The sequence below is a fragment of the Babylonia areolata genome, chromosome 2, assembly GCF_041734735.1.
Source record: "Babylonia areolata isolate BAREFJ2019XMU chromosome 2, ASM4173473v1, whole genome shotgun sequence".
NCBI classification, from domain to species: Eukaryota; Metazoa; Mollusca; class Gastropoda; order Neogastropoda; family Buccinidae; genus Babylonia; species Babylonia areolata.
In genome coordinates, this window is record NC_134877.1 from 53,402,970 (window position 1) to 53,419,322 (window position 16,353).

The window sequence follows — 16,353 nt, forward strand, 5'->3', positions numbered from 1 at the left end:
AGAACTTTGTTTAATTGTAGCCTGTTTTTGGCAACTTCTCAGTTTTGGTGTGTTCCACTGGATCTGGTGACATGTTTTTGGCTATGTCCTTTTCACTTACAGTGTTTCATGGAAGCATATGTATGTAAATGAGAACCCTGTATGTAAGTGTACAGTTGCTGAATGCTGGCACCAGGTTACTGATTTTGAGTGGCTACAATGTTATTCCCAGTCTACAAGTGTCAAGGAAGCACCTTGTCATTGTTAAAATCTGCTTCAAGTTTTTATACATTCGTTTTTAGTCATGGACTGCTGACTGATGGGAAAAAAAAAGTGATAACATTACCATTTAAATTTACAGCACAGGCAGCATCTCAACAAGGGGCTCCACATGATCAACAAAATGCTCAGCAAGGTACTGTTGCTACCCTTTGTATAAAGAAATAGACATATTTTTGTGAATCAATTTCGTGTTAATTATGATTTTAAAAACCAACAAAAAAGACTAAGATTATTTGTTGGGAAATTGGGAAATATACATTTATAAGGTGATGTAAAAACAAAATTAAGGAAAAAATAGTGTAGAGAAATTTTGAAATACAAATTTATGATTTCATATCGTAAAAAGTATTTGAAACATAAATTGATTCTGTTAGACAAAGAGGGTGTTATGTAGACCTGAAGGACACTTGTACAGACTTGAGAAATAAGGTATGTTATTTCAGTGATTGTCTTGATCATCTTTACTTTTTGCATATAGAGAGCTATGGTTTCTTATAACCTTTATGATTGTTTATCCATGTCATTGGCTTGAGATTTGTGTTAGATATATGTTACCGTTAAGTAGTCTTTGATGTAGCTGTTTTTCTGAATTACAAATCTAGTGGGATTATTTTGATTAAAAAATTTGGGGTTTTTTGTTACCAGAAATGGAAAATGAACAGTGAAATGCTTGAGTGTAAATAAACATCAGATCGTGTTACAACATAAACATTGATCACATATCTGTACATCAACACAAACATGAAATACTTATGACCACTACTCTTGCCATATCTTGCCAGGAATGCCTCAGGGTATGCATCAACAGGGAATGCCTCAGCAGGGCATGCATCAACAGGGAATGCTTCCGCAAGGCATGCAGCCTCCGCGAGGTATGACCCCACAAGGCATGCAGCAGCAGGGCATGCACCCGGGAATGCAGCAGCAGGGAATGCCTCACCAAGGGATGCCTCAAGGAATGCCTCAGCAAGGCATGCCTCAGCAGGGCATGCCTCAGGGTTTCCCCATGGGCATGATGCCCCAAGGGTTCAACCCCCAAATGATGCAGCAACAACAACAGCAGCACCAGACTATGGCTCAGGGACAGGCTGGGACGACTGTGACAACAGCAGTAACGTCAGCGCCCACCACGACATCAGAGGCTGCTGTGTCTGAGTCTGCCACCCTGCAGAAGCCCCCCTCTTCTCAGGTATGGTCTTATGATACTGTGTCATAACAGTGTATTATCAACAGTTCCTTTCTTTGTCTGGTGATAAGGAAAATAATTTAACTGTTCTTTTTTTTTCATGGATTTCATTTTGGAAATTGTTTTTAATGTTTTTCCAGTCCCTGTTAAATGATGCACATTTTAAAGTTTTAACCTCTTGTACGATGCAAGACTTCATTTTTGGAGGGGGTGTTGGAGTGAACAATGATGGATCAGTTGCAAAAGAAGAAACAAAGAATAAAAACTTGAAAGGTTTTAGCGGCTTAAAGTAATTTGTTCATAAGCAGTGGACCCTTTTTTCTTGTACAGCTTCCACCCAAGCCACCAGAGGTGGCGGAGTGGTCAGAGCACAAAAACACAGATGGACGCAGCTATTACTACAATTCACGTAGCATGGAGTCAACGTGGGAAAAGCCTCAGGTGTTGACAGAATGGGAAGGTAAGAATTTCCCCACTCAAGCCAACTTTGCCTTGTTTCATTTATTTAGTGTTTGTTCCCAGCCAGCAGCCTTCTTTATCTAATTTTCTTTGCTCCGCTTAGATCTAATGTAAGTGGACTCTTTGCATACAACGACCAACTTACTGTACCCCAGAAAAAATTATCCTTGGATACAGTGGACACTAATGTACAGAAAGTACAGTTCTGAGCTGTCGTCTCCCCCTACCTGGCAGAGAGTAACAACCTGTTTGTTGCAGTCTCCTCAGTCTAAAATCATAGCTGTGTTATAGTAAAATGCCAAGCTGGTGTTGGACTATAGGAGAATGATACAGAACAGTTGCTTTGGTGGTGGTGGTATTGAGTTGCAGCAGTGTACTACATCACACACTGGGCTGAAACCGCGAAGTTGCGAAAAACCACCGCCTCAAAGCCAGTATAGGTTTAAAATCATTCACCTTGTCACATTGAACTGTAATGCGTAAAACTAAATTTTTTATTCTAGACACAAAATCACACCAATATACATACACACCAAAGCAGACACACATGCAGAGATTAGAAAAATTAGTGAGTCTTATGATAATACTTCATGCTGAAGATGGATGAAATTCAGTTTGCAAATTCTAGACACCAGCATTAGTCAAAGAGTGTAGCTGTACTACTCTACAAAAAAGATTATCTTGAGAGGGAATTGATCTCTTGTTTCAATGTTTGAAAGAAGAAAAAAATTGCAGCTGTGCCCCGAGTCCAGAAGGCAAAAGTTGTGTCCATTGTTGCAGTCAAGATCAGCCAGATACAAGCTCAGGCAACAAACCCATCTCAGCCAGTACAGGAGGCGGCTGCAGCCAGCAGTGCTGTTCCTGCTGCAGCAACACCTACAGCTGCTTCAGACAACGGCACAGACAGCGAAAAACCTGCAGAAGTGGAGGCAAAGAAAGAAGAGGTTGGTCTATGTTGCTGTGTGTGGGTACGTTTAAGCATATGCTGGTGTGTGTGTGTGTTGAAGATGAACAATGATAGTTTATTTTATCTTTTGATTAAGGCATTTCATTCCTCCTTTTTTATTATATTCATTTCATTTTCCATAGGTATATTTATACATTGGAATAATTTATATGTGCTGCTTTATCTGTGTTCCTTTATGTCAAATTGCAGTTTGAGTAAATATGAACAGTAAGCGTTGCTCATTTTGTAATTAAAAATCATAGGTGTTTTCAAAATGGCTTTAACTCACTCCGGACAAATAGTTTTCTCCCTTGCTTTTCCCTGCAGACGACCCATTTGTTAGGAAAAAAATCACAAAAAATACAAAACATAAAGTAACTGAATGAAACTTGCTTTACTTGACCCACTGACGCCTCTCATCACATCGTGTGTACGCCTACCTGCCTCCCTCTTTACTGTCCTCAGAAGCTGAGTCACTGTCATTACCTTCTTGCTGGTAGCTTTCTTCACTGCAGATACTTTATTCAACGTCGTCTTCATCCTTGTCGATCTCAAAATCTTCAGTTTGAAGCATTTCAATTCAGCAGCAGTAAAAAGCCACTGTCGTGATATAGTTTGCTCCAAAAATTTCCACTTGTACCGCCTGCTATGCCATTTTCAATACGTATGCAGATTGTCATGTGGGGTGTCAAGATCAAGGGCTTGCCGGTGAGTGTGTTGTTACAGAATCACACAATGAAACTTTCCATTCAACCCGTGACACGCTTGCAGTGCCCAATGTAGCTACAATTGTTATGTTACCCCATGAGGAAAATGTGGGAAAAAATTTTAATTGATGAAACCGCTAAAGCGTTTTGTCCTGTCTGCCTTACGTCAGGAACGCTATAGTGTTCCATCGTCTGGAGTGAGTTAAAGCCATGCCAATATCACCACAAAGATAACATTGTTAAACATATCAATGCAATGCAGTAAAAATATGTTGGAGAAATAGAAACCATGTTCACAGCAAGACGGTAGTTGAATATTTGAGTAATATGTATACATTTCTCTTCTCATTCATCAGATGCACAGTAATATATATACTACCTTGTGGAATGTTGCAGGTAGCTGAAGAAGAGAAAAAGGCGGAGCAGAAACCAGTGGATAAATCGCGGCCAGTTTCTAGCACTCCTGTCCCGGGGACGGCATGGTTTGTCTCTCTACCTCTTTCCATCTCTTTAAATACCATGCCCTGAATCTGGTCAGACTATACTACTGACTAGAATTTTCCAAAGCGAAAACGAAAGCTGACATCCAGCCATTCATTTTCCATTCCCACCCACCCCCAAGACCCCCAAGCCCCTACCCCCACCCTTTTAGCCAATGGAAGAAGTAAGCAGCCCAGCTGCACAGCCAGTATTCAGTCCTTTCTCATTGGGTGCAGTTGTTTTCCTTTGTTTGATTTGCACATGCAGCTGCACTCAGTGATGCAGTGTGACTTCAAGTGTTCACTCTCTCTGCTGTAGTTGCAGTGACTGAAAGATCATTTTAATTACACATACTTAACCGTGACCCAACTAGTGCAGACTCTGGCAGGGGTCTGACATTCCTGTCCTGTGCAAACTACTATGCGCCTATGTGGAGAAAATGAAACTACGGCCGATAACCTCCCGGAAGTAGAGTAAATAAGAACTGGCTTGGATAAACCATGTATGAATGGGAAGGAATTCAGTCACAAACAATAAAAATCAAACTGAAAAAAAAGACAATCAAATACCTCAAAGAACATTCTTGTCTCTTTGCAGATCTCAAAAAAAGGAAGGTAAAATGTTCTTCAAATTCAAGAGATAAATTTGTCTTCTTCTCAGTACTTTTTACCTGTTGTTCATAGGTTTGGAGATGGTATTATTTGCTGATATTGCTTGTCAGTGTGTGCTTTGCCAGTTGTCATTGGACAGGCAACATAACGGAGCAGTTATTGGCTTCATCTTTGCTCCCTGACAGGTGCGTGGTGTGGACTGGTGATGGACGAGTGTTCTTCTACAACCCCAGCCAGCGAGCGTCGGTTTGGGAGAAACCAGAGGAGCTTCAGGGACGGCCTGATGTGGACAAGCTGATTCAGGGAAAACCTGACGGCAGCCCCGGTAAGTTAAGTGGTTAGCATCGTGGACTGACAACTGGGAGAATTTTCTTTCCCAGTCAAATCACAGGTGTGATTTTTCAGTTGGTAGTTGGTTCCTACCTTAAGTGCTGTGGACTTAAATGGGAAGACTTGTACCACACAGTCCAGGGTCATCCACTTCATGGATAAAACTTTGGTAGCATTGTTCAATTTTCCTGACAAACACTGCAGATATCTGCATCTGTTGAGCATGGTAGACACTGGGATAGGATTGGAAGGAAATGAAGAGTACAGCCTTCTCACACAATCCCAAAGCTAAATGGATCCCCATAGGAGTCGTCTTTTATCATTGTCATCACTCATCATTATTACAGAAGAAAATTACAAATCATGTGGTTTTTTATACAACGCTGGATAGCATGTGTATGAAGGTGTGAGGTGCTATCCTGCAATGATTCTAGAATTTGCTGAACCCTGAATGATCCACAGGGTGTATAGTTAAATTGGAGCTAATATATTTGTGATTTCAGTCCATGGCTTGAAAAGGAATTACCATGTGCGCTGACAATATTTGCTCACAAAAATTGTTTTAAAATCTATTTTATTTCCTTGGAGAGCTCAAGGACAGCTAATTCCAATGTATTCCATCTAGCTGTCCCAGTAAATAAAAACTTCATGGCTCAGCTTGGGGGAGAAAAAAAGTTTCAAGAATTTCTGTTCACTGTGATAGACTTTGACCTGCATGTCGAAGGTTCAAACCCGTGGACTGCATGTGGAAGGTTCAAAGCTGAAGTCTGATACAAAGTGGAGTAATGGCCTTTTGGTAACGTGTCCACCTAGGAAGCAAGAGAATCTTAGCGCGCTGGTTCGAATCACGGCTCAGCCACCGATATTTTCTCCTCCTCCACTAGACCTTGAGTGGTGGTCTGGACACTAGTCATTCGGATGAGACGATAAACCAAGGTCCCGTGTGCAGCATGCACTTAGCGCACGTTAAAGAAACCATGGCAACAAAAGGGTTGTTCCTGGCAAAATGCTTTAGAAAAATCCACTTCGATAAGAAAAACAAATAAAAAAAACTGCACGCAGGAAAAATGGGTGGCGCTATCAGTGTAGCGACGTGCTCTCCCTGGGGAGAGCAGCCCGAATTTCACACAGAGAATCTGTTGTGATAAAAAAGAGAAATACAATGCAATGCAATACATTACAATACAATACAATAGTGTTAAAAACTGATTGGTTCATGCTGACATTTTTCTCAAGGGATTGTTGCCTATGGTTTGTTACAGAGAAGGAGAAGGAAGAGGACTCAGATGAGCCAGCAGCCAAGCGGAAGAAGTGAGTGCTTTTGTTGTTTAAAAACATGTAAGATCTGTTGTGTTTATTCCTCTACCAAATGTAAATTTTGGATTTCAAAGACAGGGTTCTTAAGAGTGATGGAAATCTGGGAGTCTTTGAAAAATGAGAGAACAATACCCATGGCTGGATGTTGCAGAAAAATGTTTTGCACTTCAGGGTCTTGAAAAGTCTTATAATTTTGATAAAACCCTTGACCACTGCCATTCAAGAAAGACATTGACAACATCTGTGGGAACCCTGCAAAGAGTCATATATTGTCTCACACAGTCTCTTCCACTCACTGATGATGGAAATAGCAGTGACATAGATGGTAGAAAGGAGAGGCAGGAAATAGCAGTGTCTTCTGGATGATAGAAAGGAGAGGCAGTGACTGGTGAAAGGAAAGGAAACAGCAGTGTCTTATGGATGGTAGAAAGGAGAGGCAGTGACTGGTGAAAGGAAAGGAAACAGCAGTGTCTTATGGATGGTAGAAAGGAGAGGCAGTGACTGGTGAAAGGAAAGGAAACAGCAGTGACTTATGGATGGTAGAAAGGAGAAGCAGTGACTGGTGAAAGGAAAGGAAACAGCAGTGACTTATGGATGGTAGAAAGGAGAGGCAGTGACTGGTGAAAGGAAAGGAAACAGCAGTGTCTTATGGATGGTAGAAAGGAGAGGCAGTGACTGGTGAAAGGAAAGGAAACAGCAGTGACTTATGGATGGTAGAAAGGAGAAGCAGTGACTGGTGAGAGGGAAGGAAACAGCAGTGACTTATGGATGGTTGAAAGAAGAGGCATTGAATGATTAGAGGGAAGGAAATAGCAGTGACTTATGGATGGTAGAAAGAAGAGGCAGTGACTGGTGCAAGGGGCGTGCAGGTTGGACAAGGAGGAAGCGGAAGACAAGAAGGATGCCCCGAAGCAGATTGACAACAGCAAGGAGGCGGCCATGGAGGCAGAGGTCCAGGCTGCCAGGCAGCGAGCGGTCGTCCCACTGGAGCTTCGCATGAAGCAGTTCAGGGACATGCTGGCAGAGAAGGAGGTCAGTTTATATTTCTGTGTGGTGTGTGTGTTTGTATGTGAATGCATAAGTTCTGGCAGCCATAAGAGCTGAACAGGTTCTGTATTTTGAAAACCATCAGCAGCTGGGCAACGTAATTACTAATATGATTTATCAGTTCATTTCTCCTTGCACTGGGTATTTTATTGTTGGAAAGGTGACACAGATTCTTGGTATTAACAGATATGATTTGTTGATCAGAAAACTTGTTTGGCCAATCTTCTAGCCAAGCCATTTATCAGAATTGTTTCAGGTCAATGCACTGAAATTTATTTGTACAGATATACAAAACTTTCCTGTCCCTAAAATGTCTATTTGTATTTTTTCATAAAAAAGAAAAGAAAAAAAGATTTATTATATTTTGAAATTTCCATTCATCATATTTTTGTCAACATTGTTTCCTTTGATGCAGGTTCGTTTTCAAGCTAAAGTATTGTTGCCTTCCTGTGGTATATAAGTCTGCTTTTGTGAAAGGGGTGGCCTAAATATTTTCTTAAACCATTTATTACTTCCATGTGTGTGTCATCAGGTGTCTGCCTTCTCAACCTGGGAGAAGGAACTTCACAAAATTGTGTTTGATCAGCGCTACCTGCTGCTCACTTCGAAGGAGCGTAAACAGGTATTTGAACAGTATGTGAAGGAGCGAGCAGAGGAGGAGCGCAGAGAGAAACACCGAAAACTGAAGGAGAAAAAGGAGATCTTCCGGCAGCTTCTGGAAGAGTCAAATCTTCATGGGAAGTGAGTAATATTTATGCATGATCTAAAAGAATTATAAATACTGATAAGACCTTTTTCTTCTTTTTTTAAAGCTTTTCATTGCACATCGGTTCAAGTCAAAAGTCCTATTTGCAGGGCTCCCACTTTACCATGAATTTGCGGATTTCTGTGAAAAGTAAATATGAGATTCAACAAAACAAAACGAACAAATTTTCAGTGCAAAAATTTCATCAAAAAAAAAGGAAAAAAACTGATAGTTGGATCCTTGAAGCAGTAGTTGTGTGTGCTAGCAGATGATGCTGACGTGTAAAAATCTGTTTTGCAAGAGCAGGTGGTCACTATTTTGTTGAATAGGTTGAATTCAAAAGCAAGGGGAAAATGTCACACTCTTACATCGTGCGTCGGCAAGTTACTGCAAAAGTTAAAATCATAGACGAGAGCTGTACAAACAAGTTGTCCTGATAATGGTTGGACCAATAATTGGAAGATACACCACTCAATGCTTGGTGGAGGTAGCAGGGAAAGCATACAGTTCACTTTGTCACATGGATGTGCGGTATGACAGTGGAGGTGTTCGGGCATTGATGGACCATGTCAAATTTAGAATGATTGATGGAACACTCACAGTTTTCAGATATGTGCTGAAAGATAGATAAGTGAAAGAGGGTATGCAGAGGTGAACTTCCAAATCTGTTTACTAAACTGATACAACTTTGCTGTGGTTGCAGAATTGAATATTTCATTGCTTAGACACTGGACTTTATTGTTTGCAAAATTTGAATGTTAACAAAATCTGGAAGCAAGAAATAATAATAATAATAATTCATAACATTTCTGTAGCACGATATCCAGTACCAATGCTGCTCAAAACGCCTTACATCATCGAGCCAGATATAAACATAACCTAAAACATTACAACAGCTCAATCCAATGCGTTCACAGAATGAATAAAAAGCATGATCCACCAAACAATAAAAATATCAAGTAAATAATGCTTAGATTAAAAAGAAATACATTCCTTAAAAACACACATTTTTTAGACACACACACACACATACAAGTGAAAGTTGTAAAAGCAACTGAACTGAAGTTTTATTTGCTAAGTTAGAGTAATAATTGGGAATATTGCTGTGAGACACTACTGAAGCTGTGATGGTGAAAATGTAGAAGAATTTCAGGGATATTTTATTTTCCCTAGTGGGAGCTCTGTATTTGGAAATTATATTGTTTCTCTGAACCAGGAATGATATGTATGTAATTTTTACCTGGTAACCTTTTCCAAAGTACACTTCTCTGAATCCGTCCTGTCTATATGTGATTTTTACCCCCCTCCTTTTTCTTAGTGTATTTCTCTGAACCAGTCATGATTTGTGTGTTATTTTTACTCCCTTCCATTTCCTTCCCACCCAGCTTTGTCACAGCAATAGCATTATGAGTGCTTTTGAACTTGAATTGAAAACAAATGGGAAGCTTCACAACGAATACTTAGCAATTTTAGCAGTGACAAAAATGCTTTCCTCTTTACTTTTAATCTTATGCTTTTTTGTGTGTGTGTGTTGTTTTTTTTATCTGTTCAGAAAATTCTGTTCTTCATGAAGTAGCTATTGCATGGGAGTCTAGAAAGTACTTCTCTAGCTGCAAGGTTGGATACTCAGAACCATTGTTTTTCTTCCCAGATTGATTGCAACTTGGAAATTGACGCATGCATATCATTGTAAACACAACTGATCTTCAGATGATGAATCATGTTGTCCTTTTTCTTGCTTCCCCACAAACTACAGGTCCTCCTTCAGCGACTTTGCAGCCAAGTATGGTAAAGATGACAGGTTCAAGGGCATTGATAAGATGAGGGAGCGAGAGTCCATCTTTACAGACTTCGTGGCTGAGGTGCGACGTCGGGAGAAAGAAGAGAAGTCGAGTCAGCGTGAGAAGGTAGGTAACATTGACCACTCTTATTGCAGGGGTTTTATGTGGAGAACTGGTTGGCTGTCAAAGACTCACTTTAGTGTTTTAATTTGTTAAAGGAATGAGAGAATAAGAGAGAATATGGAGACTTTTGTATTTAGATTGTAGTTTTTCAGCAGTTCCCTCATATTCCCTTGCCTGTCTGTTTCTTGCTGTCATTCAGTGTTGCTTTTCATCTCCTTTTTGAATCTCCCTATTTCTGATCAGTCTGTGTGTCTGTACATCAGTTCTACTCACTCTTGCCTGTTTCAGGTCTGTTGGCACCCATTCTTTGTCATTATCATGTCCATCTTGTCCATCTGTTTGTGTCTGATGGATTTATTGTCTGCCACACTCAGTCTCTCTCACATTCTTTTCCCACTTTGCTATGTATATGTTGCTTTTTCTCTGTCTGTCTTTTTGTGTGTGTATGTGTGTGCCTGTTTCTCTGTATCACCCTTGTTCTGGTTCACCCTCACATGCACACACATTTGCAGGCAGGTAGACATTCACACACACACACACACACGCACACACACAGAGGGACACACACAGGGACACATGCATACACAACACAAGCACGGACACACATGCACACATGCCTGCACTTCTCATTTACAATAGAATAGAAATAGTTCATAACTGTGACATGAAATGGCAGTATTAGTGTATTATTTTGCTATGTAAAAAGAAAAAAAAAAACCCAGCAGATTTCCTTCTTATACTTGACTGATACAGGTAGTTCTGCCAATTAACAGGGACGGGATTTTACAGGAAATTCCCTGAATTCTGGAAAATGTGGAAATTGTATGCATCATCGTTCCACATTTTTAAATGATGAAGAATATTGTGGCAAACATGTCTTTTTATTTATCTGTTTGAAAATATTTTAAAATCCTTAAGATAGCTAGAAAGGGACACTTCACTGTTAAAATTGTGATGAAACTTCATTCTTTGTCACCTGACCATTATTGACTCCCAGATCTATTCAGGAAATTTCCAAATTTCTTAAATCCCATCTCTGAATAAAGTGAGTCTTTGAGTGATTAGGAATGGAAGGGGGTTTGGGGGTCTTAGAGCTGTCAATCAACATGGACTGAAAAAAAATCTAACAATCAGTTCATTTGCTCAAGGAAAGTGCAGTGGTTTATTTGTACTGTGTGTCTTCTTGTAAATTGCCATAGAATAGAAATAGTGGCATGATTTGAAACTTTGTTATGAAACTTAGCTGATTTTTTTTCCTCACAGCATTTGGTGAGTATGAAACTTAGAGTGATATGTTTTGTAATGGTTTCAGTGAAAAACCTGATATTTTCATTAATGGAAAATACACTGATTCTCAGTTGATTGTCACTTTAGTTTAACTTAACAGCCTTTGCTCTTGTCCCAGGGCCTTCAGCAGGTACAAAGCATGAAGAGAGATGGGGGGAAGGGATAAGTTGGAAGGAAATAATCTGCCTGTCAGACAGGTGTTTGGCAAGACTGTACAGAGAAAGATTCTGAAATCTTTGGGGCAAGGGCTTACAGTTGCAGAACAATATGCAGTAGCACTAGAAAAATACAAATTGCCTGTTAAACCTTCTACAAGTACAACAATTAAGACTTGCAGTGGGAAAGCCTGATAAAGTATACAATTCCCCCTTAAGGGAGAGCAGAGAAATAAGGAGTGTTGTTTGATCTGCTGGACCAGAAGTTAACGTATTTGCAAAAACCTGAAAGCAGGATTGTGGAGAGTGCTTCTACCAGATCTTTCACAAGTGAGATGCATAAATAATAACTTGAAAGCAAGCGTCTTTGGCTTGTGCCTGCAGAAGGCTTCAGGAAGGGACAGAAATGCTTTGTTTTGAGAATGGCAGAGACAAAAAAAGTTCCCTGTAAGTAACATAAGACTTTTTCACATGTAAAGGAAGTGGAAAGTTAGAATTATCTCTTTTATAACAGACATGATCTTTTGTTTTGTTACAGGAGGTTCTACAAACACTTAGACATGAATGAACACATACACGTATTGAGTCTATAATAGTGATGATACTTCTATGTACACATACACATGCATGCATGTGTGTGGATGCATGTACAAATAAACACTCAGTCATACTCACTCACTCAGTGACACATCTTTGTGGATGTAATCTAAATGCAAAGTTATCAGCAGAAGAATATATTTGTTGTACTGAACATAGTGCATGCATGCCATGCATTCTTCTTGACGTGAGTAAGTGCGCACTTAGTGCATGTGGGCACACACAGTTGGGATAAAGATGCCTTGGAAGTAGAAGTGTTTCATGATCGAGAACTTCTTTATATTAATTAGCCTTTTATGTTAACCTTTATTAGTATTTTATATTAATTTATCTCTGAATGTTTGATGCTTTTGCTGAACATGCACTGAGCTTGAGCAAATGTTCCAGAAGTGAGTAATGTTCTGGTAGTTGTCCATGGAGGTAATGGCATTGTTTTCAGTAAAGCCAACCAGTTCTCAGTGTATGATCATTATTTGGATGTGTTGTTTGGTCATGAAGGATGGCAAAGGTGCTGGCAAATTCTCTGCTGATGAAGATGTTTTTTTTTTGTTTTTTTTTTTTAACTTTTGACAGACATTCAACACGTTTTTCTCTTGATGTTTCTGCAGACTTCATAAAGCCTTTGTCCAGTCTTTGTTTTGTAACTGTATTCTGAGAGACTGGTGAAGCTTTTTGGCTGAGATTGAAACAGCTTATTATTGATTGGTCCTTGTTTTTTCTTCCAGTTTACAACTTGAAAAATACAGAACATTCAGCTTCAAATTAATGACTAGTTAATTAGTAGACAGTGGATTCAGATTATAACAAGCTGAGGTTGATAGAGAATTGTGTGTTTTCAAGTGCATTATATTTTGGAAATAGTTCAGCTATGGTGACCACACTGCGTTAATCACTTCATGCACATTTCTCTTGTTTGGATATAAAAATAAAGCAAACAGAAAAAATAATTGTTTGAAAGTATTCAACTGGTCCTGAGTCAGTTGTCATTTTATGGCCATGTAACTTGTAAGTGTCTGTATGTGTAGTGTGGCAGCTTCTGACAGTTTCTCCATTTTCATGTTTAGTAATTCCTGATTTCATACTCACATTTTGTATTTCTAGGAAAACAAAATAGCTGCTGCAGCATGAATTTCATGGTAGACAGATTCATTGATTCTTTAAGTGTTTAGTCAAGAGAGAGAGGGAAAAAAGAAGAGAGAGAGAGAGAGAGAAGAAAAAAGGAATAGTTTCTTATTGCAATTTTTTCAACCTAGGGTTGTTATAGGTGAATTCCACTGTACCTTTGATAACTTTAAGTGGACAAGAAATGTTAAAAGTTTTGTATCCATTATCATTTATGGTCATTTTCTTTTATTGTGGTCTTTTCTTTTCCAGGAGAATTTTTGTTGTTGACACTCTTTAGTTCTTTAAGTTTAAGAGAATGAAATTATGTTGTGATCCGTAGAAAAGTTCATCTTCAGTATGATGTGTTTCTCATCAAATCTGCCTGCCTGTCTCAGTCTGTATTTGCTCATTGTCTGTCAGTGTGTGCTTATATCAGTCTGTCTTTCACAGTATCTGTTCGGTCTGTCGGTTTATCTGCCTGTCTGTCTCACTCAGTGTCTGTTCAGTCTGACTGTGCTTTTATCTGCCTATCTCAATCGATATCTGTGTGCTTGTATCTGCCTGTCTATCTCAATCAGTATCTGTTTACTGTCAATGTGTGCATCTGTCTGTTTGCCTCTCTGTCTGTTTTATTTATTTCTACTTTAAATAGAACAGGTAGAAATTATGCTACCTCTGTATCTCAGAGAAAAGCTGATTGGCTTGCTTTAATTTTTTTAATTTGCTATCAGATGTCTACTGTGAATGAAATTTTTATATGTTTTGAAAGCCATGTTTATGTGACAGACTGACACTGTGCTTTGCAACTAAATTTGATATAGTTTTATCATGTTAGCATTATCTCCTCTCTTCGTGGAATACATAGTTTTATCATGTTAGCATTATCTCCTCTCTTCGTGGAATACACTACCTCATTTATGGATCTCAACAAGTGGGTGGCATATCAGCTGTTTTAAGCCTTACACTTCAGGAACCAATGCTTCATTTGTGCTGACAGTGTATGCTGGGTGTGTTACTGTTAATATAACCTCCATTACATAATGGGATGTTTAACATCTGTGTTTGATTTGTTAAGTTTATACACATGAAATAGGATGAGGCATCAGCAAATCTGAATTAAAAAAGACAGGTCTGTGTATCAGGTGGGGAAAATCTCCTCCCTTTACTAACTGGGTTGTGTCAGGATTTAAAACATGGGCTTGGGAGATCATTGGTATCGATTGGTGCAGCACACTACCTGATTTGCTACAATGACTGTTTGGAATAATTCTCAGCAATTTGACACAGTGTCAGTCGAGCAGTATGTTCAAAAAGAACTTCATGCAAAGCACAGTGTCTAGCTGGCATTCTTGGATGTGTGTGGGAGAGTTAGGAAGTAAACACAGGGTTGCATTTGTTACCAGCATAGATGTTAAAGAAAGCAGCATTTAGTAGTGTGAATATGGTAGAAGAGTTATGAAAAATAAAAAATAAAAAGTTATTGGCTGGTTGGTTTGGGGAGAGGGCATTAGTCAGTGTCTATCAATGCAGTACACTGTTGGACATTTTTTATTTTTCTTTCATGTTCTTATCATATTTGTTAGTAATATTTTGTTATTTTTTGTAATATATGTTTTTTTGTTTTGTTTGATGGTCTGTTACCGGGAGGTGTCAATCGGTCTGACCATGAGTAGGGTGAAATTTGGCATTTGCAGCAATTTGCCAGGATAAATAAAAGCAGTGGGCCAGCATTGCTCCATGCCTACGGTTGAGGTGGCTGACATGGATTTCAGGGGTGTAGCGGCCTTTGTCAGTGCTGTGTGACTGGGAGGCTGGGCTGTGTGGCCTGAGCAGGCATGTATAGATGTGAACCCTAACAGCTTGTTCCACACAGTACCACTCCTTCCAAAGCCCTTTGCTTGGCCAGGCTCCGCTGGCACCCTTCCTTTGGAAGTGATGATCATGATCACCCCTACATGGTGCCTCACTAGTTAAAGCACCTTTAACAAAATTAAAGTTCTTAGCCTTCGGTTGTGTTTGTTCCACTTTCCAAATTTTTGTTGGTTTCAGTGATTCTTAGATAATAATAAATCTGAAGCATTTAGCTTTGTCTATGGCATATTGAGATATGTATGTTTATATTTGTGAAAGAAAATTGTCATGTGTGACAAATACTGTCAACCTGATTGATTTGGATTGTAAGTTTTCATTGCTCTTGGTCAGTACTACTGCTGGATATTCAAGCGCTGCTCTCCCAAGCAAAAATTGGTAGCTCTTCTAGATTAGTATTGATATACTGAAATACAGTGGCTGTGCCTATGGATAAAAAATTAGGTGGTATTAGATGTAGAAACTCGTTAGTATGATCTGTCAGTTCTTGTTGCCAAAACAGTGCGTTGTAAGTGGAATTGTGAGGTAATTTCTGCTTGGTGGGCACAGATGTAGAGCTGTTTTCAGTCAGTTGCATCTGTGACACAGACAGTAACAATTGTGTCTCTGCATCTGTTCCTCAATCTGTATGTAATTGCAGGATGTTTTTAAGAATGTTATGGCATGTGCAGTGCACTTTCCATCCACACCAGCTGAGTTACTGTGTAGAGGTAGAGTATCAAAGGACTTTTGGCTGCACCCACGTAAACACATATAGGCAGCACATAGTTGTCAGACATCTGTTGATATTGTTACTATTGTGTTTTGCAAAATGTTGACAAGCATCCTCATATAGGCAGCACATAGTTGTCAGACATCTGTTGATATTGTTACTATTGTGTTTTGCTAAATGTTGACAAGCATCCTGTGATGCTATAATTCCTGCTGGCTGTCAAGGTTTCAGGTGTTGGCCTGTGACCTGGAGGTTAGTTACTGTCATGTTAAATATAAGATGACGGCTTGGCTTATCTAAAGTGGACCCTGCCTCCCTTATGAAACAGTGCCCCAATTTTTTCAGCAGACAAATTTTTATCTTGGAAGTGGCGCTTGAATATTTTGGTGGTACATGCAGTTAATCAGAAGACCATTTCATTTTGAAAGAAACCTTTTCCCCCATGTTATGATAAGATCAACAGGTTTCTCTCAAGAATCACCACAATGATAGTTTGCTGTCTCTGTCTTTCACATTCGTCTATCTGTTTCTTTCTCTCATTTCCCTCTCCTTACACATTGTTTAATTGGAGGTGTACTGACTTTGTGTCCCATGAAGAGAGAACGGGTGACAAGTTGTCAAGGAGGTTGAAAGGAA

At 39.4% G+C, this 16,353-nt stretch overlaps 1 protein-coding gene across 3 annotated transcripts in view; it reads left to right on the forward strand.

The window, feature by feature from the left end:
- Positions 1 to 16,353, forward strand: part of LOC143274992 (transcription elongation regulator 1-like) — a 54,087-nt gene that overhangs the window by 16,393 nt on the left and 21,341 nt on the right. For 2 of the 3 annotated variants that reach the window (XM_076579039.1, XM_076579055.1), the window contains exons 5-14: positions 341 to 394; positions 1,044 to 1,450; positions 1,778 to 1,907; positions 2,687 to 2,854; positions 3,960 to 4,041; positions 4,836 to 4,975; positions 6,243 to 6,291; positions 7,167 to 7,329; positions 7,877 to 8,085; positions 9,846 to 9,996. In XM_076579039.1, coding sequence (XP_076435154.1) covers positions 341 to 394; positions 1,044 to 1,450; positions 1,778 to 1,907; positions 2,687 to 2,854; positions 3,960 to 4,041; positions 4,836 to 4,975; positions 6,243 to 6,291; positions 7,167 to 7,329; positions 7,877 to 8,085; positions 9,846 to 9,996 — 1,553 coding nt within the window. Of the gene's footprint in view, positions 1 to 340; positions 395 to 1,043; positions 1,451 to 1,777; positions 1,908 to 2,686; positions 2,855 to 3,955; positions 4,042 to 4,835; positions 4,976 to 6,242; positions 6,292 to 7,166; positions 7,330 to 7,876; positions 8,086 to 9,845; positions 9,997 to 16,353 lie in introns of all 3 variants that reach the window. The other variant, XM_076579045.1, reaches the window with a different exon arrangement.